Source organism: Ascaphus truei, chromosome 8 (genome assembly GCF_040206685.1).
Source record: "Ascaphus truei isolate aAscTru1 chromosome 8, aAscTru1.hap1, whole genome shotgun sequence".
In the NCBI taxonomy this organism is placed as follows: domain Eukaryota; kingdom Metazoa; phylum Chordata; class Amphibia; order Anura; family Ascaphidae; genus Ascaphus; species Ascaphus truei.
In genome coordinates, this window is record NC_134490.1 from 74167982 (window position 1) to 74195353 (window position 27372).

General features: G+C 49.3%; 1 protein-coding gene across 3 annotated transcripts; it reads right to left on the reverse strand.

Annotated features, from left to right (window-relative positions):
- Window positions 1-13034: 13034 nt before the first annotated feature.
- Window positions 13035-19428, reverse strand: LPAR5 (lysophosphatidic acid receptor 5). Of its 3 annotated transcripts, none has more exons than XM_075612689.1 (2): window positions 19084-19428; window positions 13035-14641 (listed from the first exon to the last, which is right to left on the reverse strand). In XM_075612689.1, the coding sequence occupies exons 1-2, from the start codon at window positions 19147-19149 to the stop codon at window positions 13415-13417; spliced, it is 1293 nt and encodes a 430-aa protein (XP_075468804.1). In that variant the 5' UTR covers window positions 19150-19428; the 3' UTR covers window positions 13035-13414. The 3 variants fall into 3 exon arrangements, with proteins under 3 accessions (XP_075468804.1, XP_075468805.1, XP_075468806.1); XM_075612690.1 differs by lacking the exon at window positions 19084-19428 and adding an exon at window positions 18729-19071; XM_075612691.1 differs by lacking the exon at window positions 19084-19428 and adding an exon at window positions 18068-18676.
- Window positions 19429-27372: the final 7944 nt, after the last annotated feature.

A 27372-nucleotide genomic window follows, 5' to 3' on the forward strand; every position in this document is an offset into this window, starting at 1 on the left:
AAACTCCAGTGTCTGTGTGCCCCCCGCGCCTGGCTTATGAGACCACAGGAGAAGTGCCCCCACATTGCCTGCATCCCATAATAATCCTGGAGTGAGAGCGACATCCCATAATAATCCTGGAGTGAGAGCGACATCCCATAATAATTGTACATAGAGCGGGGAGCCAGAGGCCAAAATATGACATGACATCCCATAATAAGCAGGGAGGGACATCCCATAATAATCCCGGCAGCAAAGAGACATCCCATAATAATAGTAAGTGGGGGAGGGGGGATGTTATAATCATCCCATAATAATCACAGGAGGTGAGAGAAGCAACATCCCATAATACCCTAACCGGGAGAGGGGGGGGGGTGCATCCCATAATAACCAGGAGGGGAGGGGCTGAGAGGGATAGCCAGGCATCCCATAATATGCAAAGCACACACATCCCATAATATACACAGTACACGCACTGAAAACACACACACACACACATACACACACCACACACACACCACACACACACCACACCTACAAACATGTATATACACATCCCATAATATACATAGCACACGCACACATATATACACAGATTCCGTAATATACACTGCACACATGCATAGACACACCATAAACTATACTGCACAAACACATGTACTATATATATATATATATATATATACATACATACAACAGGCACAGCACATGCACAAACGTATATACACACATCCAATAACATACACCGCACACACGTCTATATATGCACATCATAAAACATGCACACCACACGCACTGCACATATACAAACATGTACATACAACCTATAACATATATAGCATACGCACAAACAAACATGTATATACACGCATTACATAATATAATACAACACACACATATTATACACATCCTAAAATATACACAGCACACAAACTGTACACACGGTAAGGGGAAGATTCACTAACCTCCGGTACGGATAATGCACTGTTATCTCGTGTTCACTGCCCGGGACTGCCATATATACACACAGATACACACACACACACAATATAGACATACAGATACACACACACACCATAATACAGTATACAAAGCACACACTGCATACATACAGATATAAATACGGTACATAAATCAGTTTAACGCTGTCACGTGTTCTGTGCTCAATAAAACGCTGTACCACCTGTACCATGCTTTGTGTAACACTGGCATGCGTACTGTGCTCAGTATAACGCTGTCACATGTTGGTTACGTTGTCCAGTGCTCAGTATAAGGCTGGGGCCATAGAGGGGTGAGGAGTTCCGAGCCGCGCTGACGCTGAGGCTCGCCTGCTGAAATCTGCGCGATTCCATGGACTTGCAGGCGAGCCAGCGTGCGCGAAGGGAGCCGGGGGGGAGGTGGTTGGAGGCGGGGCAGTGACGTTGATGCTGCTTCAGGCTGATTGGATGTTTTCAGCCAACAGCGCGCTGAAAAACAGCTTGGCTGTCGGCTGAAAATTCCAAAGCCTCAGCACGCCTGCGGACGCTCGCGTGAGCCCCCTCTCAAGGCATCCTCATTGAGGATGCAGGGGCTCAGCGCTGAGCGTCCGCACAGCTCAGCGCAGCCTGTCCTTCTATAGACTCGGCCTAACACTGTCATGTGTTCTATGCTCAGTATAACACATGTTCAAGGCTCAATATAACAACCTGTTCTAGGTTCAGTAAATCCTATGTTTGGTGCAAAATGCTGAAGGCTCAGTCTAAAACATGTTCTAAGCTAAGTAAAAAACATATTTGAAGCTCAGTACAGCACATGTACTATCATTATAAATGATATTCTAGATTCAGTATAACATGTTCTAGGTTCTAAGTTTCCGCAGTCAGTGAGCTCCATACACAGAATATAGTTCCAAGCAGGAATCCTAGGCTCAGGAGCTAACAATGTCATATTTTGTGATCTGCAGTGGCTTGTGATCCAACACCCACCCCTTCCCCACACACACAGATCACGCAACACACACACAGATAAAGGTGAAGCCTGTCACAGGAGACCAGGACTAATACAGGGATCAATATCGCCAGACAGAAGCACGAGAGTTTATAAAATTAATTTATTGGAAAAGTATATCCACAACAGTACAAATCCACAGACAATATACATACTTAACTGGAGAAATTGCAGATACCCTGCAGGCCTAGTTGCAGAGATCTTCTTGCATACGTTTCTCCTGTTCTGCTTCCTGCACAGTGACTACAGGACTAAGGCTAAGACGCAGCGGGACCAAACCCTGAGGCCGCGGGCATGGTGCCTCGGGCCGCGCTGAGCCGTGCTCCTGCTCAGCCTCGCCTGCTCAAGCTGGTGCTTTTTTGCGTCCTGGCAGGCGAGGCAGTGAGCGCGCTTTGGGGGCGAAGGCATGGCGGAGGCTGGAGGCGGGGCTAGTCCCTCGTTCCCATTGGATTTTTGCGGTCACGTGACCGGCCTTCCGCTCCGGAAAGCACAAAAACTTAATTTTATATGTCGTCTGCAATTCAGCACGCCTCCGCACGAGCCCGCTAAAGCCACACACATACAAAATGCAGGAGGTAAGTGTGCTGGCTCAGCACGCTATTTTTTACTATGCCCGCTGCCTTACTTGTGAGGCCTGAGACCAGCATTGGAGCGCTGTATATGCAGCTGGCAATCACTACCAGCGCTTGAGCTAGCTAAGGGTCTCCCTCCCTACCTTTTTATACATTTAAAACATAATATTGCAACATTCAGGGCCAGCTGCTGCCTATGCGCCCAGGCCCTGATTGGTGGTACAACTGCAACATTACATTAACAACATAAAAGAGTAACATGGAAAGGTCACAGACAATCTTTGCAACTTTCCAACTGCAAACACATTAACCCCTGGTCCCTGAGATGCTGGAACCAGGTTTACAATACAGCTATACATCTATATAAAAAATGAAATTTGCTTGATTGTTAGTAGATGCGGGGATTCTCATTGGTCCATCGGTCCGCCCGCCCATGACCCGCCTCCACCATGGCTCTCATTGGCCAAGAGGTACGCTGACATTACTGACACACCTACTCCACTGTGACCCGCCTCCACCATGGCTCTCATTGGCCAAGAGGTACGATGACATCACGGACACAACTACTCCACAGACAGTCTCACCCCTGCAGACTCACCATAGCACTCGGACACTCTCTCCCTGCTCAATCACCCCTGCAGACTCAGACACCCACTTTGGTAAGTTTCACACACTCAATGCTGTCCACCCCCCCTGTTACCTGTCCAACCCCCCTCTTACCCATCCACGCTCTCACAAATTATCTTACCCGTCCACACTGCCACAAATTACCACATCAGCACTCCCCTTACTGTCTCTCCGCTATCCCAAACGCTCACCTATGACCCCGCTTACCCCATCAGCAGCCCACTTACTGTGTGAAATGCTACTGTCATGTCCACCCCCCCTCTTAGTCCGCACCTGCTTACTCTCTGCACCGCTACTGTGCGATCCACAAATCACTAACTCAGCCTTCCCGGCCTCTCCACAATGGACGCATTCACGGCCACCGGCCCTTCCCACACGCTCCGCAACTTAACACCCATCATCAGCCCGCTTACTGTGTGTCCACCCCCCCTCTTACCCGGCCACAAATCAATCACTCACCCTTCCCGGCCGCTCCGCAATGGCCGCCTACACGGCCACCGGCCGCTCCGCAACTTCTCGCCCGCTCTGCAATGGCCACCTTCACGCTCAACGGGCACGCCACCGCTCACAAAACACTAAAATGGCCGCCTTCCTGCCACCTTGCCTGCCGCTCCACAACTTCCCGCATGCTCCGCAATGCCCGCCTTCACGCCCAATGGCCACGCCACCGCTCACAAAGCCCTTCCTGCCCACTCCGCAAGTTCACACACATTTGGAACAGCTCACCTCCTCCGGCGCTTCTCATCCTCACCCTGTGGCCCAAGTACACTGCGCATCCTCCACCCGCCGGGAGCGCCGGGGACGGGGGAGTGGGGGAACAGCGCAGGGGACAGGGGGGGGGGGTGGGGGAACAAGCGTCTGGGGACAGGGGGGGTGGGAAACCAGCACCCCGGGGACAGGGGGGGGGAACCAGTGCAGGGGGGGGTGCAGGGGGGGAGAGTGATGAGGGTTGCAGGGGGGAGTGGTGTGAGGTGCAGGGGGGGTAGAGTGATGAGGGGTGCAGGGGGGGCGTGATGTGGGGTGCAGGGGGGGAGACTTCTGTCAGGTGCAGGGGGGAGGAGGGAGATGTGAGGTGCAGGGAGGGAGACTGATGTGAGGTGCAGGGGGGGAGAGTGATGTGAGGTGCAGGGGGGGGGAGAGTGATGTGAGGTGCAGGGGGGGGGGGAGAGTGATGTGTGGAGCTGTGAAGGGGCTGGGAGCGGAGCCAGAGGGGGAGATGGAACATTTAATCCCGGGCAACGCCGAGTATCTCAGCTAGTAACATATTAAACATATAGCATAATACACTGTATTATTCACAGGCAGGGGTAATGGCAGGCTTAACCTTTATTAATAGTAGCCATATTTACCCCTACTGTCACACTTCCGCCCCCCTTAAGTGGAGAGCGTTGGGATAGCGACCCTAACGGGTTCATCCCCATGCGTGACACCTGATGGTCAGAGCTAAGCCGACCGTGGATCGTCCTGCCGCGAAAGCCCATTGGCATTGCTATGCTCATTCCACTTATGCTGTACAGTGAAGTTATACTCCTGTAAGGTCAGACTCCACCGCAACAGCTTGGGGTTATCCCCTGAAACCCGCTGCAACCAGCTCAGGGGATTGTGGTCTGTAATGACCGTATAAGGGCGGCCGTACACATATGGTTGAAGTTTTCTGAGGGCCCATACTATGGCCAGGCACTCCTTTTGAACCGTACATATGCAGCCTCCGGATCTAATAACTTGCGGCTCAGGTACACCTGACTCAACACTGTATCCATGCCAAAGTTAGAGGCAACAGTTCAAATCAGGAACCGCTTGTCATAGTCGGGAGCTGCTAGGATTGGAGCGCTTGTCACGGCATGGAGCTCTTGCCAGGGCATCCTTGAGAGCTGAGAAGGCACTCTCACACTCTGGTGTCCAGGTTACCGTGCGAGGGAGCCTCTTTTTAGTCAGGTCGGTCAAGGGTTTGGTCAGGGCAAAAAAGGTACAAACTTGCGTTAATACCTGGTGGTCCCCAGAAAGGCTAGCACTGTTTTTTGGTCTTGGGAACCGGCCACCCCACAATGGCTTCCACCATGGTGGGCTCAGGTTTGAGATGCCCCATGCCTACCCTGTGCCCGAGATATACAACCTCTGCCATCCCTATTTGGCACTTGACCGGCTTTAGCGTTAGCCCAGCATCCTGGATGCGGGCTAGGAATGCTGCTATATGAGTAAGATGGTCAGCCCAGGAACTACTAAAGACCGCCAGGTCATCTCAGTACGCCCTGGCATACCCCTGTATTCCATCCAGCAGGCGGTTGACCAGACGTTGGAAGGTAGCCGTTGCGTTCTTCATCCCAAATGGCATGACTGAAAACTCATACAAGCCACTTGGGTTGATGAAGACTGACTTCTCCCGCGCCTCCTGGGTCAATGGGATCAGCCAGTACCCCCGGCTCAGATCCATGGTGGTCAGATACCTTGCCCCGGCGAGCTCGTCTAACAGCTCATCCATCCGTGGCATTGGATAGGTATCCGACATGGTCTGGGCATTTAACTGCCCGTAGTCTACGCAGAACCGGGTGGTTCCATCGTTTTTGGGAATAAGGACCACTGGTGAGGCACGGGGACTCTGTGACCTGGACATCACCCCCATCTCCAAAATCTCCTTCTCCATGCTCCGCTTTACCTCTACAGACACCCGGTATGCAGATTTTAAAAAAGGCCTCTGATCACCAGTGTTGACTGGATGATCAGTGAGGTGAGTCCGTCCCGTCTTGTCCGTGAACAGACTTCCATGAGCTGGGACCCTATTCCCATGTCTTCTATAGAGCCTCCCTGCTTGGCCTCCCTAGAAGATCGGGCAGAGCTCTGCTCGCCGCATCTCTGATGGTGGGCTACACACAGCCATCACCACTGGTCCACTCGCATGAAATTCTTTTAACATGTTGATGTGGCAGCTCCGATGTCTACCTAACTCCTGATCCCAAGCTACCATATACTTTGACACATTTACCCGCCGGATAACCTGATACGGGCCGGACCAGGCAGCTAGGAGTTTGTTCTGGCGAGTCGGCTTCAGAAGAAGCACCTGCTGCCCCGGGATGAACTCTCTACTACGGGCACTTATATCATACCAGCGCTTCTGCCAGGTCTGAGCTCCCTTGAGGTTAGCCTGCGCTAATCCCATCAGAAATGCTAACCGATCTCTGAGCTTCACCACATACTGGAGCACCGTCGCATCCGTTGTGGGGGTCTCGCTGTAAGGAAACAGGGGACATGTCCCCCGCGGCATGTCCCCTCCCTACTGGAATGGAGTCCCGCAGCTGCCGCTTCCTCATTTTCCCGTTGGGTCTCCACTCCCGTCGGCAGCAGCATGGCGGAAGCTCACCTAGGTGATCCTAACACGGACGTTAGGACCGACCAAAATTCGGGCCCAGCTTCCGTAATCACCGTCTGGGTGTGCTCCTGTCACTCTGCTGCCTTCTCTACCACTGCCTCCTCCACCCGCACCTCCAGGTAGGGGACAAGAGAGAAGGAAAGAGAGGGAGTGAAAAGAAGAGAGAAGGGGAGCGAGAGAGAAGGGGAGTGAGAGAGAAGACAAAAATGAGTGACAGTGAGAGAGAAGGGAGGAGACAGAAGGGGAACGAGAGTAGGCAGGAGAGAAGAGCGAGAAGGGAGTGAGAGAAGGCAAAAGGAGAGTGAGAAATAAAGGAGGAGAGCGAGAGACAAGGGAGAATGAGAGAGAGAAGGGAGAAAGAGAGTGAGAGAGAAGAGCAGTGGAGAGCAAGAGAAAAGGGAGGCAGAGAGGGGAGGGGAAGAAAAGAGAGGGGAGAAGAGAGAGGAAGGGAATTAAAAGAGGGGGAGATACAGGAGCATGGTGGAGAGTGAGAGGGAGTAAGAGAGAAAGGGTAGGGGTGATGTAGGTGGGGAGAAGCTGGTGAGGTGGGAGAAGCTGGTGAGGTGGGTTGCTTTAGTAAGCTTCACGGGCCACAGACTTAGGCCGCGCTTATAATAGTGGCTATGACGACATGCTCACGACCTCTGGCATCACACGTCGCTATAAGCAAAAGTTGTATTTGGTGCAGGAGACCTTGGGAGGGCGATAGGGTGCGTGGCGGAGGTGTGGCCCTGAGTCATTTGCCCTCATTGGCTGAAACGCTCACATAACGCTGACGTCACGCTGCCATCGCTGGCCAAGACAAAAATCCCTGGCTTCAGCGATTTCGGTCGCCATGTCGCTGCGCAGCGCTGTTGCGCCATCTATGGGCACCCGCGATAAACTTCAAGTACTTGTGACGGCGCTGCGCACCATCGCCAGTACTATAAGCACAGCCTAAATGTAGATTCTGCATTAAGTCTGTGGCCCGCGACCTTTACCAAAGCTTGTCAAGTGGCTCTCCAACCAAAATAATTGCCCACTCCTGGACTAGAGAGAACTGGTGGCTGACTTTGTGAGAGCCCGTGTGTGGAGACTCGAGAGAGATTCGAGAAGAATTTCTGGGGTGCGTCTCGTTAGAGAGACCCCTGTTGGAGTTTCGTGATTCGGGGAGGATCTCTGAGAGTGTTGGGGGTGAGTCTCATAGGCGAGTCACCCATGGACTATACCATCAGGCTCTCAGAAGGAAACTTACCTGGAGCGCTAAACCTCGGTGGCCTACAGGATGGATCAAGGGAGTTTGGGGCACCCAGCTTCGGTGGGTGGTGCTCCACACCACACAGGACTGAGCAGCGAAGAGGCTACTAGCCACTGCCCCCATGGAAGTCTGGGGAAGTGACCAGAGGATTACCTGGGATTTAGGACTGGAATTTTATATCACTGGAGCCACTTCACTGGACTGAAGTGCCCAGGATTGCTAAACTTCAGCAGCATACCACGAGGAAGTGATTAGCCCCTTTTTGTGAGTATTTGCCAGTTCATGTTTAATCTCTATTGGGGTGTTGGGTACCTTGTTGCTGTACCCTGACTTTAAAAGTGGCATTTTGAGATTTGGCTGTTTCCCCTGGACTGAGATTTAAACCAGTAAGTATCTCGGGAAAATAGCGTGGTTCAGCTCTGAAGGACCACCCAGTTCCCATTCTGTAAAACAAAAACAATAGGGGTTAAAAAAAATAAAATTAAAATAAATAGTAGAGGAGATTGCTGCATTAGTTCTTACAAATATAACTCACATCGCCTTTTTTCTATTTTTGACTCTGTCCTGCGACCCCTTCCACCTGTTTCTTTCAACTAAACCTCAAGACACATCGCTGACAACTTCAAGGCAAACTAGGACAAAAATCTGTTCAGACTCCCCTATACTTCTCATTGTCCTCTCCTTCCTAACAATCTCTCTTTACACTGGAGCCTCACCTGTCACAGAATTGGAATTGTCTCAGCTACTATCCTACCCTCCTACTACGTACAAGTTTGACACCATTCCTACTAATCTCATTTTACCTCTTAATTCCACTATGTTCCCTGTACTTACTGTACACACATTTTCAGTTCTGCTCAGACACCTTTTCCATTTCTTTCAAACATGCAATAGTCATAACTGTCCTCAAAAACAACACCCTTGATCATACATCCCCCCCTATCAGCCCATCTCTCAGCTGCCTTTTGCATTAAAACGTCTAGAAGTCTTGTCTTTTCTCGCTTGCTCTGTTTCCTTAACTCTCATACTCTATTAGACCCATTATATCTGGCCTCCGAATCTCTCATTCCACGGAAAATGTAATTCTACATTACCAAATATCAAGGTCTCTACTTTCTTATAATTCTGCTTGACCTCTCTGCTGCCTTTGACACTGTCAACCACCCTCTCTACTCCTGGAAATTCTTCCCTTTTGGTATCCATGAAAAATCCCTCTCCTAGTTCTACTTTTATCTTTCTTACAGCTTCTTCACTCTCTCTAGTGCTACAGTAGCTCTTCCTATTTTCCTGTTAACCTGTCTGGGTGCCAGCTCGGGTGAGGACTCATTTGGCTTCAAATATCACCTCTATGTAGATGACATACAACGATATCTTTCAAATTGTAAGATTACATCACAACTGGACTAACGTGGCTATTTCTGCTTAATTCAAGATTACTCCTGACATTCAATCCCAAACCACTGATTATCTCTCTGCTATTTCATGCTGGATGACCCTCCATTGCCTATAATTTAATATGTCTAAAACGGTGTTCATCATAATCCCACCTAAATCAGTCACAATTACAGCAAGGCCCCGCTTTTTGGCGATCCGCTGATACGGCGCTACCGAGAAGGGGGCCACCATATTTGTGCATGCGCAGAACGGGAAAGTCAGGGGTCGCGCATGCGCAGAACGAAGTTTGCATGCGCCGAACGGAGGTTGCGCATGCGCAGAAGGCGGAAATTGCCGGTTTGCGCATGCGCACATGCTGAAAATCGCCCGTTCCGCTTTTCAGCGATTTTCGCTTTGCGGTGGGCCCTTAGAACGGAACCCGCCGCATGCCTGGAGCCTTCCCGTATTCCATTTTCTGTCAGTCAGTATAATATAGGTCCAGTTATCCACTGGAAAAGTCTTACTCACTCAAAATAAAGATGGAAGAATGCTAGAAATATATATGTATATATAAAATTCTAGGCAGCACCTTTCCATCTTTATTTTGAGTGAGCAAGACTTTTCCAGTGGATAACTGGATAAATATAGCAATACAGATATATACTGATTTATGTGCAAGCACTGAAGATGTTAAATTACGTAACAAATAACTTTTAATAATGATATTAAAATAATGGAGACTAGAAAGTGGTACTTAGAGTGCTAAGTTTGCTGAAGAGCATTCAGAGAACCTATAGAACCTACATACATAAACACAAGGTGCGACAAGTGTGACGGGAGCTTTGTGACAGGCTATAATAATACACCAAATAACTGGGTTGAACTGAACGAGGCTTAGATATAATAAAGTATATTTATTCCTTAAATAGGTGAACACAGCAATATAGTACAGTAACAGGCAAGAAGTAACACTTGGGGATGGGGGATGAGAAGTATCAGATAGCAATTCTCCAGCAATCAGGTCACAATCAAGATGGTATTAGAAGACAAAGGATATAGGGTTGACCACAGGTTATATATCTTTTCAATCCTATTCTTAACATTGAGTAAAGGCTATTGGATAGCAATTACCTGTAGCCAATCTTTAACATGGGAACACATTTTAATCCATGCCCCCCAGCTAGTTAGCTCATGCGCACTAGGACTCTGAGGGTCTCATTTCTGTAGCCCCACATTTACATCAGGGATGCCAGCCAGTCTAGAAAAAGGGATATCTGGTAGGATGCCCCTTGTTCACAGGTGTAAAATCTGACACTCACAGATCACTCTAGTTTGAGGCGTCTCCGCCTTCAGGAAAACAGTGAAGGTGGCAAAATCCTTTGAACAACACTTAAGTCCTAGACATTGGGTCGCCTCTCTGACCATTTGCTTCCTTGTATGCAAAGGAATTTCCTCTGGGTTTTATCCCTGCCTTGGGATACAGTATTACAGGTAAAATACAAACATATTAAAATATCCGGTTCCGTTAGGTCCAGCGGGTCCAAACTACCCAGATCTCAATGTCGGAACTGGGACACCATATGGTCCAAGTTTCAGCCCGCTACGACCTTCGGAACCGGAGTTACACAAATACCACTTAAACCGTTTCCTATTTTAATACAAAAAACTCCGCTGTAAATTAAATCACGTTTTTTCACTAAATCCCCATTGAAAACAATGGGCTCCGCCGCCATAGACTTTCAATGGCAAACCGCTGCAGTTGGCGGCTATGGGAATCCACCGCCATAGACTTTCAATGGGGCATCGCCGCCGTTGAAGTCTATAAGGTTTCTCCGCCACAGCCGGTCAATGGAAATTGGCCACCGCTGAAGTCTATGGGAGAATTCCCAAACTTTCAAGGGGGTCCATACTCCGTCGGGTTGGTCCAAGAGGGTCAAGGATGGTTCTGCAGCCATGCCGGAGCAGGGCCTACAGGTTCCCCAAACCCTGGCCCTCGGGACCCTCCGGAACCGGAGGTATGGATTCATGGTTTGTAGCTTTTCGGACTTAGTCAAATTCCTGAGCTGTTTCTGCCGCCGCCATTGGAACCTATGGCGCGACCCGCTCTCTCGGCACGACCCTTCTCGGGGGTCCAGGATTCGGGGACCCGGTGGTGGTCGAGTGGGGGGAGGTCTAGGAACTAGGGGCAAAAAGAATTTTATTTCTGGGTGTCCTAGAACTGTAGATTCCCACGCCACTTAACGTTGAACTTGACTAATCAGTGATCAAAGCTCTTTTTCAGAAAAAGTATCCGCTTTGCGGTTTTGCGGTTTGGACGGCAGCCAACTCGTTCCTGGAAAGTGCCGTCGAGGAATCTCCATTGAAGTTAATGAGCCCATTCACTTACAATGGGAAACCGCCGCTCCTCCTCTCGGACGCTACCTGCTGGTCTTCGAGGGAAACAGGTCCAAAACAGCAAGATCCGCCATTGAAATGCATTGAGCTCTAATGGCGGCCTATGGGACTCTGCAAAATGGTGCCTGAAAAGGCGGGAAAATTACACAAAGGGCTATAATCACTAAAGAACTATTAACCCTTGCCCTCCCGGATGGATCCCAGTGTGTGTGTGATGCAGACACTGATATAACAAGATATAACAATAAAGCATGGGGACAGGGGAATATACATTTTCATGCTATAACAAGGGTTAAACCACATTTCTGGACCGCAGCCCAGTTAACCCCTTGTCTCCCTGGTGAGGTCAGGGGATGGCCAAATGGGGTGCAACCCCTTTAATACCGGGCCACCCCCTTTCTCCCTCTACAACAAGAACCTACACTAAAGTGATAACAAAGTGGAATTTAAGATATTAAAATGTGAGCAGCTCTAGAGTGACTCCTCGAGTGGCAATGGCTGCTGTATTGCTGAGGATTTATGGCAAGCCGGAGTTATATATGTCCACAATAGTCTTGGGCTAATCCGTGATAAAGTCCTACCGGACGAAACGCGTAGGTGCGTTTCCTCACCTCCATTGTGAGCTACTTTTAAATACATTTTCATTGATATCTGGAGTTGCCCTGGAATATTAGATTTTTTTCTACGTGGATCCTGGCTGTGCTCCTGCTTCTAAAACCGAATCTTCTCTACTTACTTTCGAGGACTGCACGGCCTGGAGTGACTGGATGGTCCTGACAAAATACTGACAGGTAATGGGCAGTAGCCCTGATTTAATTAATTACCTTATGCTAGTTTTATTACACATCTATTCCCTGGGAAGAAAATATTAAGGGCCTTTCATTGTGGTTGTCAGGTGGATACCACTAGGTCTCTATCTCCCGTGGGTTACTTTGCATATGGACTCTTTTATTATGGACACTCTAACAGTACCCTGGACATTTTATAGAGTTATTCTTGTACGGAGCATACATGTGATTGTGAGCACCATTCACCATTTTAGCCCAATAATTGTGGTCGTGATTGAAGCCTCCTTGTAATACCTTTAAGGCAAGTCCTGCTATAATAGCATAAAGTAATTACGTATATTGAGGAGGAGGACAGAAAGAAAGGAATATATTTGGACAGGTATAGAAGAGGACATGAAAGACAATATCGCTAGCACGACAATAGGAGGAGAAATACCTGGGCTGCTGATATAGCAGATTCAATGACCCCGCGATATTTGTTATGTTTGCAAAAATTGCTAAGCGATGCGTATCATAACAATATACATATACAATTGTACAGTGTCTTTTGTAAAGAGCTGCATATATTGATGGCACTCTATAAATATACATACATCCCGCCACTTCCAACGCACACAGATCACGCATCCCACTCCCCCACACACCAATCATGCTTTCCTCCTCCCATGTTCACACATAGCATGTGGATTCCCCCCAAAACACACAGACTACGATCAGAAACACATGTAGTTTATTAAATCACAAACGCATGAGCTGGGTCTCTCGTCTCGCTCTCCTAGTTCAGAGGGCAGTGACATCAGAGGTCAGTAGCGCAGAAACGCTTGTTTTTATGTGTCATTACACACAATCCTGTTTGTTCTAGTCTTACTTTGTTCTAGGCTTTATATCACACATATTTTGTGTCATGTTCTAGGCTGTAGTATAAGGCGTGCGTGTCACTGTATGCACGTATGTCACTGTGCATGTGTGTCACCGAGTGCGTGTATCACGGTATATTTAGTTCTCTTTCTGCTCATCTTCACCTCTCTCTCCCCCTTTTTTGTCTGCTCTCTCACCTTTCCCTTCTCCTCTTTCTCTCCTCTTTCTCCCCCTCTCATACCTCTGATTCTTCTATTTGATATTTCAGCAGTATCGGCTTTCTTCTGTCCTCACCATTTACCCTCCCCTGTGACCCCTTCTTACCCACTCCCCCTGTTATCCCAGATTTAACTCCTTGCCCCCTACCCGCAGAGCTCTTGCCGTGCCCCCCCTTGCCTCGAGAGTCCTTCCCATATCCCCCTTTACCCACAGAGTCCTTCCCATATCCTCCTTTACCCACAGAGTCCTTCCCATGCCACCATTTGCCTCTGGGGCCTACGCCCTTAACCTCAGAGTCCATACTGCGCCCCCCTATTTTGCTCAGCGTCCTTCGGAAGCCTTCTGTGCTGAAGTAATAAACCAGAGGGTCGAGAGCGCAGTTTGTGCTGGCAAGTAGCACGGTGACAGCGAGTGCCTTCTTCACCACGAGCACTGTGTCTGGTGAAGCTGGCAACACCTTTGCCCGCAGCAGCCCGTATGCCACAAGTGCCGTGTTGTAGGGCACGAAGCAGAAGAGGAAGATGCTGAGGTTGAGAAGGAGGAGTCTGATAGTTTTCAGGTGCCGCTGGCCCCACCTCTCCTGAGCCCGGCCTAGCACCCAGAACACGCGGCATGAACCGTATAGCACCCCCCCCAGGGGCAGTAGGAAACCTAGCACCTCAGCCACCACCAGTAGTGGGAAGACCAGGTCCTGCCAGCTGCTCAACCCCTCGAAGCAGCGCTGCACCGCAGAGTTGCCGTCCCAGCAGTCCAATGATGTGTGGATGCTAGCAGCCGGCACTGACCCAGCCAGAATAAGGAGCCAGACGCACAGACACGTCAGGTGGGCCACTTTGGGCCGCCGCAGGTGACGGAAGCGCAGAGGATACACTACGGCCAGATACCGGTCCAGGTTGATGCAGAGCAGGAAGAGGCAGCTGCCGTACATGTTGATGTGGAAGATGGAGCCCGAGAGGCGGCACAGGAAGGGGCCAAAGGGCCAGTGGTGCTCCGCGAAGTAATAGATCCGCAGGGGCAGCGAGAGGGAGAAGAGCAGGTCACTGAGTGCCAGGTTACACATGAAGATGCTGACCACGGAGTGCGGGCGCAGCCAGCGCAGGAAGACCCACAGCGACAGCCCATTCAGGAGAGCCCCCAGCGGCATCAGCAGACTGTACCCCACCAGCGGCAGTGTGTGAGAGGACGGAAAGGAGTGAATCTCACATGCATCCAGCCCAGAGCCATTGGGCGGCATGGCAGAGGTCTGAGGAATGACACGGGGTCAGCATGAACTCACACTTAGGCCTACACTCACTCACTGCTTGTAAATCGGTGTGCAGAGCACTGTGTGCATCTGTGTGTAAAGCACTGTGTGTAGTTGTGTGGAGATCAATGTGTGCATCTGTGTTTGTGTGCAGAGAAATGTGTGCATTTGTGTGTATGCAGAGCAATGTGTATACCTGCATGTGTGCAGAGCACTGTGTGTGTGCAACGCAACGTGTGTATCTGTGTACACCGCACTATACATCAGTGTGTAAGCAGAGAAGTGTATATCCGTGTGTGCGCCAAGCAGTCTTTATCTGTGTATCTATGCAGAGCAGTATGTATCTGTGCAGTGTGTCTGTGTGCCTAGCAGTATATGTTGTCTGTCTGCAGAGCAATGTGTGTGTGTGTGTGTGTGTGTGTGTGCGCACAGCAGTGTGGTCTGTATGTGTGCAAAACTGTATTTGTGCAGAGCAGTGTGTCTGTGCATGTGCAGACCAATGTGTCTGTGTTGCAAGGCAATGTGTGTCTGTAGGCATAGCAGCATGCCTGTGTGTGTGCAGATTGCACCGCAGCGTGTGTCTATGTGCACAATAGTGTGGCTGTGTGCAAAACCGTGTATACATGCAATGTAGTGTGCAGGTATATGTGTGTGTGTGTGTAAAGCAGTGTGTATCTGTGGAGTAGTGTGTCAATATATGCAGAGCAGTATGTGTGTGTGTGCAGAGTTTGTGTGTGCCTGTGTATGCAGCGCAGTTCGCGTGTGTGTGCAGAGCATTGTGTCTATGCAAAATGGTGTATTTGTGCAGAGCAGTGTGTCTGTATGTACAGAGCAGTGTGTGTGTGTGTGTAAAAGCATATATTTGTGCAGTGCAGTATGTGTACAGAGCATTGTGTCTCTAAGTATGCAGAGAAGTATGTGTGTGCAGAACAGTGGGTGTCTGTGTGCGCAGAGCTATGTGTGTCTGTGCAGAGCAGTGTGAGTCTGTGTAGTTTTTGTGTGTGCAGAGCAGTGTGTAGCTGTACAGAACAGTGTCTGTATATGGCCATGTAGAGCAATGTGTGTATGGCTGCAGAGCAGTGTGTGTCTGTGTGTGTGTGTGTGTGTGCAGAGCAGTGTGTGTGTGGAGCAGTGTGTTTGTGTGTGCAAAACCATGTATTTGTGCAGAGTTGTGTGTATCTGCAGTGCAGTGTGTGTCTGCGTGTGTGCAGAGCAGTGTGTATCTGCAGAGTAGTGTGCCTGTTTGCAGAGCAGTATGTGTGTGTGTGCAGAGCAGTGGAGGTCTGTGTGTGTTTGCAGAGCTATATGTGTCTCTGTACAGAGCAGTGTGTGTCTATGTATGCAGAGAAGTATGTATGTGTGCAAAGTAGTGGGTGTCTGTGTGTGTGCGCAAAGCAGTGTGTCTGTATGCAGAACAGTGTCGTCTTTGTGTGTGCAAAGCAGTGCGTGTCTATGGTCGTGCAGAGCAGTGTGTGTTTGGAGAGCAGTGTGTGTCGAGAGTAGTGTGTGAAGAGCAGTGTGTGTCTGTGTGTATGTGTGTATGTGCAGAGCAATATGCAGATTACAGTGTGTCTGCATAGCAGTGTGCACAGAGCTATGTGAGTCTGTGTGTGCAGAGCTATATGTGCATGTGTGTGCCTACGCTGTGTATGTGTGCAGAGCAGTGTGTGTCTGGTGTGTACAGATCACTGTGTGTCTGTTCATGTGTGCAGATCACAGTGTCTTCGTGCAGGGCAGTGTGTGCAGATCAGTTTATGTGTCTGTATGCAGAGCAGTGTGTGCAGATCACTGTGCAGATCACTGTGCAGAGCAGTGTGTGCAGATCACTGTGCAGATCACTGTGCAGAGCAGTGTGTGTCTGTTCGTGTGTGCAGTTCACTGCAGAACAGTGTTTGTCTGTGTATGCAGCGCAGTATGTGTGTGTGTGCACAGTAGTGTGTGCCTATGTGTGTGCACTACTGTCTGTGTGTCTGTGTGCCTAGCACTGTGCCTATATGTGAGCTGTGTGTCTGTCTGCAGAGTTGTGTGTGTAGAACTATGTGTCTGTGTGCAGAGCAGTGTGTGTCTGCAGAGAAGTGTTTGTCTGTGTGTGTGTGTGTGCATCTGCGAAGCAGTGTCTATGTGTGTGTGTGTATGTGTGATAGCTTTGTGTGGGGAGGGTGATGGAGGCTTGTGCTTTTTGTGCGGTGGGGAAAGGTGTGTGTCTGTGTGCAGAGCAGTGTGAGTCTGTGTGTATGCAAAGCAGTGAGTCTGTGTTTGCAAAGCAGTGAGTCTGTGTGTATGCAAAGCAGCGAGTCTGTGTGTATGCAAAGCAGTGTATTTGTGTGTATGCAAAGCAGTGAGTCTGTGTGTATGCAAAGCAGTGAGTCTGTGTGTATGCAAAGCAGTGTATTTGTGTGTATGCAAAGCAGTATGAGCCTGTGTGTATGCAGAGCAGTGTGAGTCTGAGTGCAGAGCAGTGTGAGTTTGTGTGTATGCAGAGCAGTGTGAGTCTGAGTGCAAAGCAGTATGAGCCTGTGTGTATGCAGAGCAGTGTAAGTCTGTGTGCAGAGCAGTGTGAGGCTGCGCTTATAGTGCCGGTGACGCGACCGATGACGTCACCCGTCGCCTTTGCGATAATTGTAATTCAAGTTTAGGCGACGTCGCTGGCTACAACTCCAGTGACGTCATAAATGGGGAAGGCCGAGGGACAGAGAAGCTTTCTGATTGGCCACAAGGGGAGACCGTCGCCGAAAAAAATCAAATAACAGTGACTTCCAGATTTTTGGTAACGCTGTCGCTTGGTCGTGCCGTTGCTGTCGCGTGCACTATAAGCGCCGACGATGGCGACAATGCACTTGTTTTGATGTGACGTTGCGTCGTCGGCACTATAAGCGCAGCCTCAGTCTGTGTGCAGAGCAGCGTGAATCTGTGTGCAGAGCAGCGTGAGTCTGTGCAGAGCAGCGTAAGTCTGTGTGCAGAGCAGCGTGAGTCTGTGCAGAGCAGCGTAAGTCTGTGTGCAGAGCAGCGTGAGTCTGTGTGCAGAGCAGTGTGAGTCTGTGCAGAGCAGTGTGAGTCTGTGTGCAGAGCAGTGCGAGTCTGTGAGTTATCAGTATAATTCTGCGATACATTATATACAGTATAATAGGATTGTGCTCTCGCTGGGTCACACTGTCACTATGTGGCTGCCAAGGGCACTGCAGTCACATTAGGTGTGACAAGGACAGAAAGGGGGGGCGCAGAGGAGATGGGACCGGAGGGAAAGGGCAGAGGACATGGGAGGGGACGGAACAAATGAGAGAGGAGGAGATATAAATACAGGTAGAGAAATGAGAGGAAGAGAGAGACAGGGGAGGAGAGAGCAGAGAGGAAGTAAAATAGAGACAGAAGACGAGAAAGTCAATGTGACCGCAGAGAGAAGTGGCAATGTGTGAGACATGCTCTTACCTGCCTGTCTGGGCTCACAGACGTCATCATTTTGTCACTGATGTCACATACATGTCTGGAGAGAGCGAATGGGACTTAAATCCCAACGCCCATTATTCTGTGTGACACTCCTGTCCCTCTGTAACACTCGTTGCTGTTTGGGACTGTCTCTCGTTGGGTCTGCCTCTCGTTGGGTCTGCTCTGCTATCTCTCTAAATTCAGTCTGTCTCTGCGGTCTCTCTCTTGTTTAAGTCTCTGAGGTTCTCCGTGACCTGTGACCTTTGCACTCTGCATAAATAGTAGGGTGTGGTGTGGGAGGTGTGTAACAGGTAAAAAGGAGAGAGGGAGGGAAAAGGGAGAGGGAGAGGGAGGGAAAAGGGAGGGAAAAGGAGAGAGGGGGAGAGCGAAAAAGGGAGAGGCAGTGAGAAAGAGTGGGAAGACAGAGAAAGGGAGAGAGATGATGGGAAGAGGGTAGGGGGGATGCTAAGGAGAGAAGGGGAGAGTGAAAAATGGAGAGAGAGAAGAAGCGAAAGAAAGTGAGGTAGTAGGAGTGAGTATGAGAGAGGGAAACACATTGTGTGTGTGTGTGTGTGTGTGTGTCAGGGTTGTCACCTTCTATTGAAGGCTAAACCGGTTACTTTTGCAATGACATTTATTTTATTTATATATTTATTTATCTTACCTTCAGCGGCGGCGGCATCTCCCGGCATCCAATGGTGCATGTTGCCATGGCAACCTGACACCCCATAGCGTCGCAGTGTCAAGTTGCCATAACAACAGGGCGCCGTATGCGCCGCCGTGTCACGTGATGCACCGTTGTCATGGCAACACGATGCCGCGTGATGTCACATTGCAGAGGGAATTGCCGATGCTACCGCTGCCGCTGCCCGGAGATATTTCAGGTAAACGCATAGCCCAGAGATACGTGGCCAAAACATGTAGTCTCCGTGTGAAACCCGGAGTTGTGGCAACCCTGGTGTGTGTGTATGTAAGTTTGTCACACAACTGGGTGTCTCTGAATGCAGAAGGTCTCACACCTGGTTGTCTCTGAGGGTAGTAGTCCCAAACAGCATAGTGTCTTTGAGGGTAGTGGTCTCCTGCATAGCTGGATATCTCTTTCTTTGGGGATAGGTCTCCCGCTGCAAGAAATAGTCTCTCACACAGCCAGGTTTTTCTCTGCAGGGAAGTTGTCTCTCACACAGCTGGGTGTCTCTCTGTAGGGAAGCAGTCCTTCACACAGCCGCGGTCTCTCTGCAGGGAAGCGATCTTTCACACAACCGGCTGTCTTTCTCTGAAAGGAAACTGTCTCTCACACAGTCGGGTACCTGCGTAGGTGTCTCAGTGTCTGACAGGAAATTCAGACTTGAGACATACCCCCTGTGTCTCCCCAATACACTGTGAGAGAGGAACATGTGACAGCTACAGGAAACCTCAACTCTGCTATTATTCCACGTGCCTGGCTCAGTCCCGGTTCTGCTGGTGACTCAACCTCCCCTGTGCCTCACTGTGTTCCAGTCACTGACTCAACCTCCCCTGTACCCCACTATGTTTCAATTCTGCCACTCACTTTACCTACCTGTGGCTCACTTTTCTCCTTAATTTGGTTCCTCTCGCTCCTCCATCTCTTCTTCCTCTGGTTTATCTGTCTCCTCTTTTTTTCTCTCACTCTTCCATCTCTCTACTCCATCTCTTCTTCCTTTGGTTCCTCTCCTCCATTTCTAATTTCTCCAGTTCTTCTCTCCTTTATTTCTCGTTGCTCTGATTCTCCTCTCTGTCTGCTTCTTTGCTGTCCTTTCTCTGGTTGCTCTCACTCTCCTCAGTCTCTCTTTTCTCCAGTTCTTCTTTGTCTCTCCTTCCTCTGGATCCTCTCCCCTGTTTCTCCTCCTTTTGGTTAATCTCTCTTCCATTTCTCCTTTCTTTGGGACCTCCCTCTCATTTGCCTCTACTTCCAGTGGTTCCTCTCCTCCATCTCCCCTTTCTTTGGTTTCTCTTTTTCTCCTCTAAATTGGGACATTCTCAGTCCATCTGTGAGATGGACAATTGCATATGCATGAATCTACATGACACTTTCATTCATCACAGAAGACAAGAGACTGTGGCCCGATTTACAGAGCATTGCTATTCCATAAGACACCTTCATTTGAATGTGCTGTAAGGTGTGTTCCTGCATTGGCCCTGAATCCTGGATTTTGAACTACAGGTAGTCCTCGTTATCGAACATTTCACTTTACAACGAATGGCATATCCAACTGTTTACAATGCAACCCTTCGGGCCGTTATCCGACGCCTGAATGTGTTATCCAACGCTCACCGCCACTGATTAACATGGGACTCACTTTACAATGGTTTCACTATCCAACGCTACTTCCAGAACGGGTTCCGTTGGATAACCGAGGACTGCCTGTACGCTGGAAAGGAGGACATTATCTATCGCAGACTGCACATCTCAGCACTTAACTATTGCTTTGATGCCACCTTTACTCTTTATATTTGCTGTGACCTCACTTCTTCTCAAATTACGCACTTCTTTCTAACAGACTCATTATGTCTCCAACTCTATTCAAATATCTCCATCTCTACTTCCTTCACCACTTCTCAGTTCACATGAACTCCTTTCTTACCTTCGCCCTTTGTCACTACACAGCTATACCTCCTGCACTAAAACCCACCCCTACAAATCATACTCACACATTCTCTTTCTTTCCATGCTTCTCCTTCTTGCTTCTGGGGATATCTCTCCCAATCCTGGTCCCTGGCTTATTTCTACTTGCTCTCGTCCTCGCCTCCGACATGCAACTTCCACTCCCTCTGGTGTGAACCCCTCTAACCTCTACCCATCCTCTCTCGCCCTCCCTCCTCTCTCCCATTCTCCTGTGCCCTTTGGAATGCTCGCTCCCTTTCTAACAAGTTCCTCACTGTGAATGACTTCTTTTTCTCTAACTCTCTGCTTCTCTTTTCTATAATTGAGACTTGATTGACTCAGTCTGACTCTGCTCTGGAAGCTGCCCTCTCTTATGGTGGCCTCTCTTTTTCCCACACTACTCGCCCTGTTGGCAGGGTGGAGGTGTGGGGTTCCTGCTCTCCTCTCTGCCGCTACCGAACCCTTCCTATTCCTCCCTCTCTTGCTTTTCCCTCCTTTGAGTCTCACACTGTCCAGATTTTCTCCCCTCTTCCTGTCCACGTGGCGGTCATCTATCGCCCGCCTATGTCTACTCATCCCCCTTCTGTCTTTCTCTCTCACTTTGAATCCTGGCTCTCCTTTCTTTCCTCTTACTCCCCTGTTCTCCTTGGGGACTTCAACTGTCACATCGATGAGCCCTCTCTCCCTTGGGCCTCCCGCTTTCTCTAACCTCTTCTTTTGGCATTCAACAGTGGACTGCAGCCAGCACTCACAAGGATGGCCACTACCTAGACCTGGTTTTCACTAAAAACTTTTCTCTCTCTGATTTCTCCATTTCCCCCCTTCCTCTCTCTGACCATCATCTCATCTCATTTTCTCTCTCTCACTTCTCCCTTCTCCATCTCCATCTCCATCTACCCCTCGCATCTGGAGAGACCTGCACTCTATTAACTTACAAGCTTTTGTTTCCACATTACGCTCCTCCCTCTCCTCTCTCAGCCCTGCTCCAGACCCTGACAACTTGATCAAGAACTATATCTTTGCCCTATCCACCTCTCTTGATTTACATGCCCCGCTTTCTCTCTTCCGTTCTCGCCCTTCTAACCCCAGACCCTAGATAAATTCCCACATGCTGCGTTCCTGCACTCGTTCCTCTGAACGCCTCTGGAGGAAATCTCGCAGACTTCCTTCACTACAAATTTATGCTATCCTGTGTCAACTCTGCCCTCTCTCAGGCTAAACAAACCTACTTTTCTTCACTAATCAACACGCACAAGTCTAACACACGCCGACTCTTCTCTGTCTTTGACTCCCTACTCAGACCACCCTCAGCTGCCTCTTCTTTCTCCTCCATCTCACCTCAGGACTTTGCTGAATATTTCAAGGAAAAGGTGGAATCCATATGTCAGGACATCCCCTCTGTTTCCTCCTCCCATCCTACACCTCTTCAGAACTCTCTTCCTGCCTTCCTCTGCTTTTTTTCTGCAGTCACAGAGGAGGATGTGGCACTGCTGCTCTCCTCTTCTCCATCTACCACTTGCCCTCTTGACCCCATTCCCTCCCATCTCCTAAAACCTCTAGCTCCTACTATTATCCTTAAGCTCACACACATTTTTAACTCCTCCCTCTACTCTGGTACCTTTACCTTTACCTTCAAACATGCAACAGTCATACCATTACTCAAAAACAGCAAGCTTGACCCTACCTGTCTTTCTTACTATCGACCAGTCTCCGTCCTGCGTTTTGCCTCTAAACTCCTTGAACGTCTTGTATTCTCTCACTTGTTCCATTTTCTCAACACCTATTCTCTCCTAGACCCTCTATAATCTGGCTTCCGCACTGCGCACTCTACTGAAACAGCCCTCACTAACATAACTAATGACCTCCATGCTGCCAAAGACAGAGGTCATTACACTCTGCTCATACTACTCAACCTCTCTGCAGCATTTGATACTGTGGACCACCCTCTTCTTCTTCACATTCTCCATACTCTTGGCATTCATAACAAAGCTCTATCCTGGATCTCCTCTTACCTCTCCCATCGTAATTTAAGCGTCTCTTCTGCTAACACCTCTTCCTCTATCGACGTTTCTGTGGGGGTACCCCAGGGCTCTTTCCTGGAACCTCTCCTCTTTTCTCTGCACACACTCTCTAGGTGACCTAATCACATCTCTTTGGTTCCAATATCACCTCTGTGCTGACGACACACAAATTTACTTTTCAACCCCTGACCTTACACCTGCTGTACAGACCAAAGTTTCTGAATGTCTCTTTGCGATATCATACTGGATGGCCCTCTGCCGACTTAAACATAATATGGCAAACAGAGCTCCTCATACTTCTTCCCAAACCTGGCCTTACTACCTCCTTCTACATTACTGTTGGAAGTTCATTCATACACCCAGTAGCGCAAGCACGCTGCCTAGGGGTCACACTCGAATTCTCTCTCACTTTCTCCTCTCACATTCAAAACGTATCTAAAACCTGCTGCTTTTTCCTCCACAATGTCACAAAGATACGCCCGTTCCTCTGTTGCTCGACTGCTAAAACTCTGACTCAGGCCCTCATTCTCTTCCGTCTCGATTACTGTAACCTCCTGCTGTCCGGCCTTCCTGCCTATCACCTGCCTCCCCTACAGTCTATCCTAAACACTGCTGCCAGAATAACTCTACTCTTTCCTAAATCTGTCTCAGCGCCTCCCCTGCTCAAATCACTCTCCTGGCTTCCGATCAAATCCCGCATCTCACACTCAATTCACCTCCTCACTTTTAAAGCTTTACACTCTTCTGCCCCTTCTTACATCTCAGCCCTAATTTCTTGCTATGCACCATCCCGACTCTTGCGTTCTACTCAAGGATGTCTCCTCTCTACCCCTTTTGTATCTAAAGCCCTCTCCTGCCTTAAACCTTTCTCACTGACTGCACCACACCTCTGGAATGCCCTTCCCTTCAATTCCCGACTAGAACCCTCTCTATCCACCTTTAAGACCCACCTTAAAACACACCTGCTTAACGAAGCATAAGAGTAGCTCCGTGGCTAACATTTTACACCTGATACATAAAGCTTGGCCCCTTGCAAACGCACTTACTGTACCAGTATGCCCTCCTACTGTATCTGTATGTTCCTCCTACCAATTAGATTGTAAGCTCTTCGGAGCAAGGACTCCCTTTCCTAAATGTTACTTTTATGTCTGAAGCACTTATTCCCATGATCTGTTATTTGTATTATTTGTTATTTATATGATTGTCACTTGAAGCGCTATGTACATTAATGGCGCTATATAAATAAAGACATACTGTACATACATACATACATACATGAGTCTTCTGGATATAGGGTTGCCAGGTGTCCAGTATTGGAGTGTTCTGTATTTGGACACTGTCCAGTAAAAAATGAGAGGTAATACTGGACATGTACTGTATGTGTCTGGTATTACCTCTCTGAACATAGTGACCTGACCGGCCCGGGGGAGCAGGGAGAGAGCAAGGATTTTGCTAGGGGGCTGGGCAGCTTCCTCCATCCTGATTAGCTGCTGCTGGGTAATGCAGCCAATCAGGAGGAGGTGTCAGGAGCCTGAGGGTGGGGCCAAAGAGAGGAGGAAACAGCATGTAGTGGAGAGCAGACAGAGAGAGGTTTGTGTGTGTTTTGAGTGCGTCGCCTCTCACCATTGTGACCAGTATTTTTGGAGATGCCACCTGACAACCCTAAATAGCACCACTTACTAAATATGGGCTTGTATAGGGGATTTTAGGAACATGGTGGAAACACATAAAGGATTCATATTAAGAGGACAAAATGTCTCAGTGGCTTCTTCAAAAGTATTATACGGGTGGGGAAGGGGGGGGGGGAGGGTTCTAGAGATTTTTTTATGCGTGGTTCAGGATGTGGTGTGAAACTTTCTATATTTCTTTCTCTAATTTTTGCATATACAGCTCAACCCCCGTATAACGCTGTGCTTGGGGTCCAAAGAATCACATCACATTATAAGCGGATCGGGTTAGAAATAATGTGCAATTGTATGCATTGTGCAATAAAGTATTTAAGACACCAAGAATCGTGTTGTAATGTATTCATAAATACAAAAATTGGGAGCCACGCTTGCATCGCATTATAAGCGGATTCGCATTTTAACGGGTTGAGCTGTAATTAGCTGTGTGGATATGTACACGAACAAACACAGGTGTCTCACGCCTCAAGATGGAGGCAGAAACGAGAAGTCCCCAGATTGCATGCACTCAGTCACCCACACCAGAGTAATAGAATATATATATACATATATATATATATATATATATATATATATATATATATATATATATATATATATAAAAATTAAATAAAAAATGAATAGACAATACCGTTCTGTGGCTAACGAAATGCTTTTATTTGTGCTAGCTTTCGAGATACATTGATCTCTTCTTCCGGAGTAAGTCTTTTAGCTTCATTTAAGTGCAGTATAATGTGGTACAGTATCTTCCATATTTTGATGTTGAGGGCTCGGCTAACACGGTACTGATACCTCTACATATACATACATATATATATATATATACACATATACTCGGCAAACCCGGTCGCCCACTCGCCAGGTGATCGGATATTGCCTGGTGGCGTGTTAATTTTCCCTGCTCTGCAAAAAAATTCCACTGCTCGTAAAAAAAAAAAAACCCCTCCCTGATTGGCTGATCGGGTGTGATGCGTGTTGGAGCTGCCAGGACGTGTACGCACGCGTGTGCGTGTGCGCTGCTCGCGCGTGTTGCGGTGCCCCTCCTCTGCCCTCGGTCCCAGTGGCTGGCTGCCCGCCCGGCGGGAGGTGGTACGTTCCTTTCTGTTTATTTAGTTCAGAAAGGAGCTGCGGCACGATAACCCAGTGGGGGGTGTTCCTTCCCAGCCCCCCTCCCCCCGGTGCTCTTTTCCCCATGGCGCTCCCTTCCCCCCCCGGCGCTCCCGTCCCCCCCAGCACTCCCTTACCCCCCAGCGCTCCCTTAGCCCCCTAGCGCTCCCTTAGCCCCGGTCCCCTTGCCCCCGGCACTCCCTTGGTTGGCCGCGCGGGGTGGGAGATGGGCGCGGGGGCGTGTGGCAGGAGCGGGGCATTGGTGGCACGGGTTGGTGGTGCGCAGTTGCGGCTGGCGCCTGGTGCAGGGGAAGGTGGGGAGCCGCCTGCTCGGATCGCCGGCCTTTCCTCTCCCCCCCCCTCCTCCTGTCCACTGTGTGTGTGTATGGGAGAAAGAGAGAGTGTGTGTGTGTGTGTGTGTGTGTGTGTGTGTATGGGAGAGTGTGTGTGTATGGGAGAGAGAGTGAGTGTGTGTATGAGAGAGAGAGAGAGTGCGTGTGTGCAGGACACCAGAAGTACCCCCCCACCCAGTCACCCAGTCAGTCACCCCCCTCCACCCAGTCAATCACCCCCCAACCCAGTCAGTCACCCCCCCACCAAGACAGTCACTCCCACCAAGACAGTCAATTACTCCCCCAGTCAGTCAGTCACCCCCCGTCATTCACCCCCCTCTCCCTCTCTGTTGCCCGCTCTCCCTCTCTCTGTGTCGCCCGCTCTCTCTCTGTCGCCCGCTCTCCCTCTCTCGCCCGCTCTCTCTCTTTGTCACCTGCTCCCTCTCTTTCTCTGTCGCCCGCGCTCTCTCTCTCTGTTGCCCGCTCTCTCTCTCTGTCGCCCGCTCTCTCCCTCTCTCTCTGTCGCCCGCGCTCTCCCTCTCTCTTTCTCTGTCGCCCGCTCTCTCTCTGTCGCCCTCTCTCTCTCTCTATCACCCGCTCTCTCCCTGTCACCCGCTCTCTCTGTCGCCCGCTCTCTCTCTCTGTCGCCCGCTCTCTCTCTGTCACCCACACTCTTTCTCTGTTACCCAAATTCTCTCTCTCTGTTACCCACATTCTCTCCCTCTCTGTCACCCACACTCTGGATCTGGATATCTTATTTACCCTATATATCTTAACTGCCCTATACCTACACCGAAATAACTTATACTGCTTTCTTCCAGATCTGACTCTCAAGCTTCACACGGGAGACATCGGAATCCCCCCTAGCCCATAAGACGGGCAGGGAACACCTCCCCTCCAACATAACAGTGCGGGAATAGAGTTACCTGGACATTGAGGGACTGCCGATCAGGTAAGATCCCAGCCGGGATTGCTGCTTCAGAAAATTGTGACGCGGGGGCATCCTGACACTGGTTAAGGGGTTCAGGAAACTAGTCATTCATATCTGGCTTTTTTTTCTAGATCCGACATTTATACACACACACACAGACTAATTGTAGTATAATGTAATACAATAAATAAACTTATGTCAAAAACGAATGTTGTTCTTACTAGGAATTTATTCAATTTATTTTATTTATTTATTTTAAAGCGGTGCGGGGGGCGGGACTAGGGGCAGGGCTGGGGCGGGACTAGGGGCAGGGCTGGGGCGGGACTAGGTGGCGAGTAGATTTTTTGGTGCGGCGAGTAGATTTTTGGGTGATTTGTCAAGCACTGTGTATGTATATATATATATAGTGACAGAAACCAGGGGATGGTAATAAACTCCATATATAGGGCTCCCAGGATACTGAACAGTTTCTATCCTGTTTAGGCTGGAAGTGCAGCCTCATAATACATGCACTCCATCCCACAGTTTGGCAAGTGCTGGAACTGAGGGATGAGGGATCCAAACCAGAGTTTATCTGCTGCCTGATTTCTGCCACCTGTCCTGCTAATT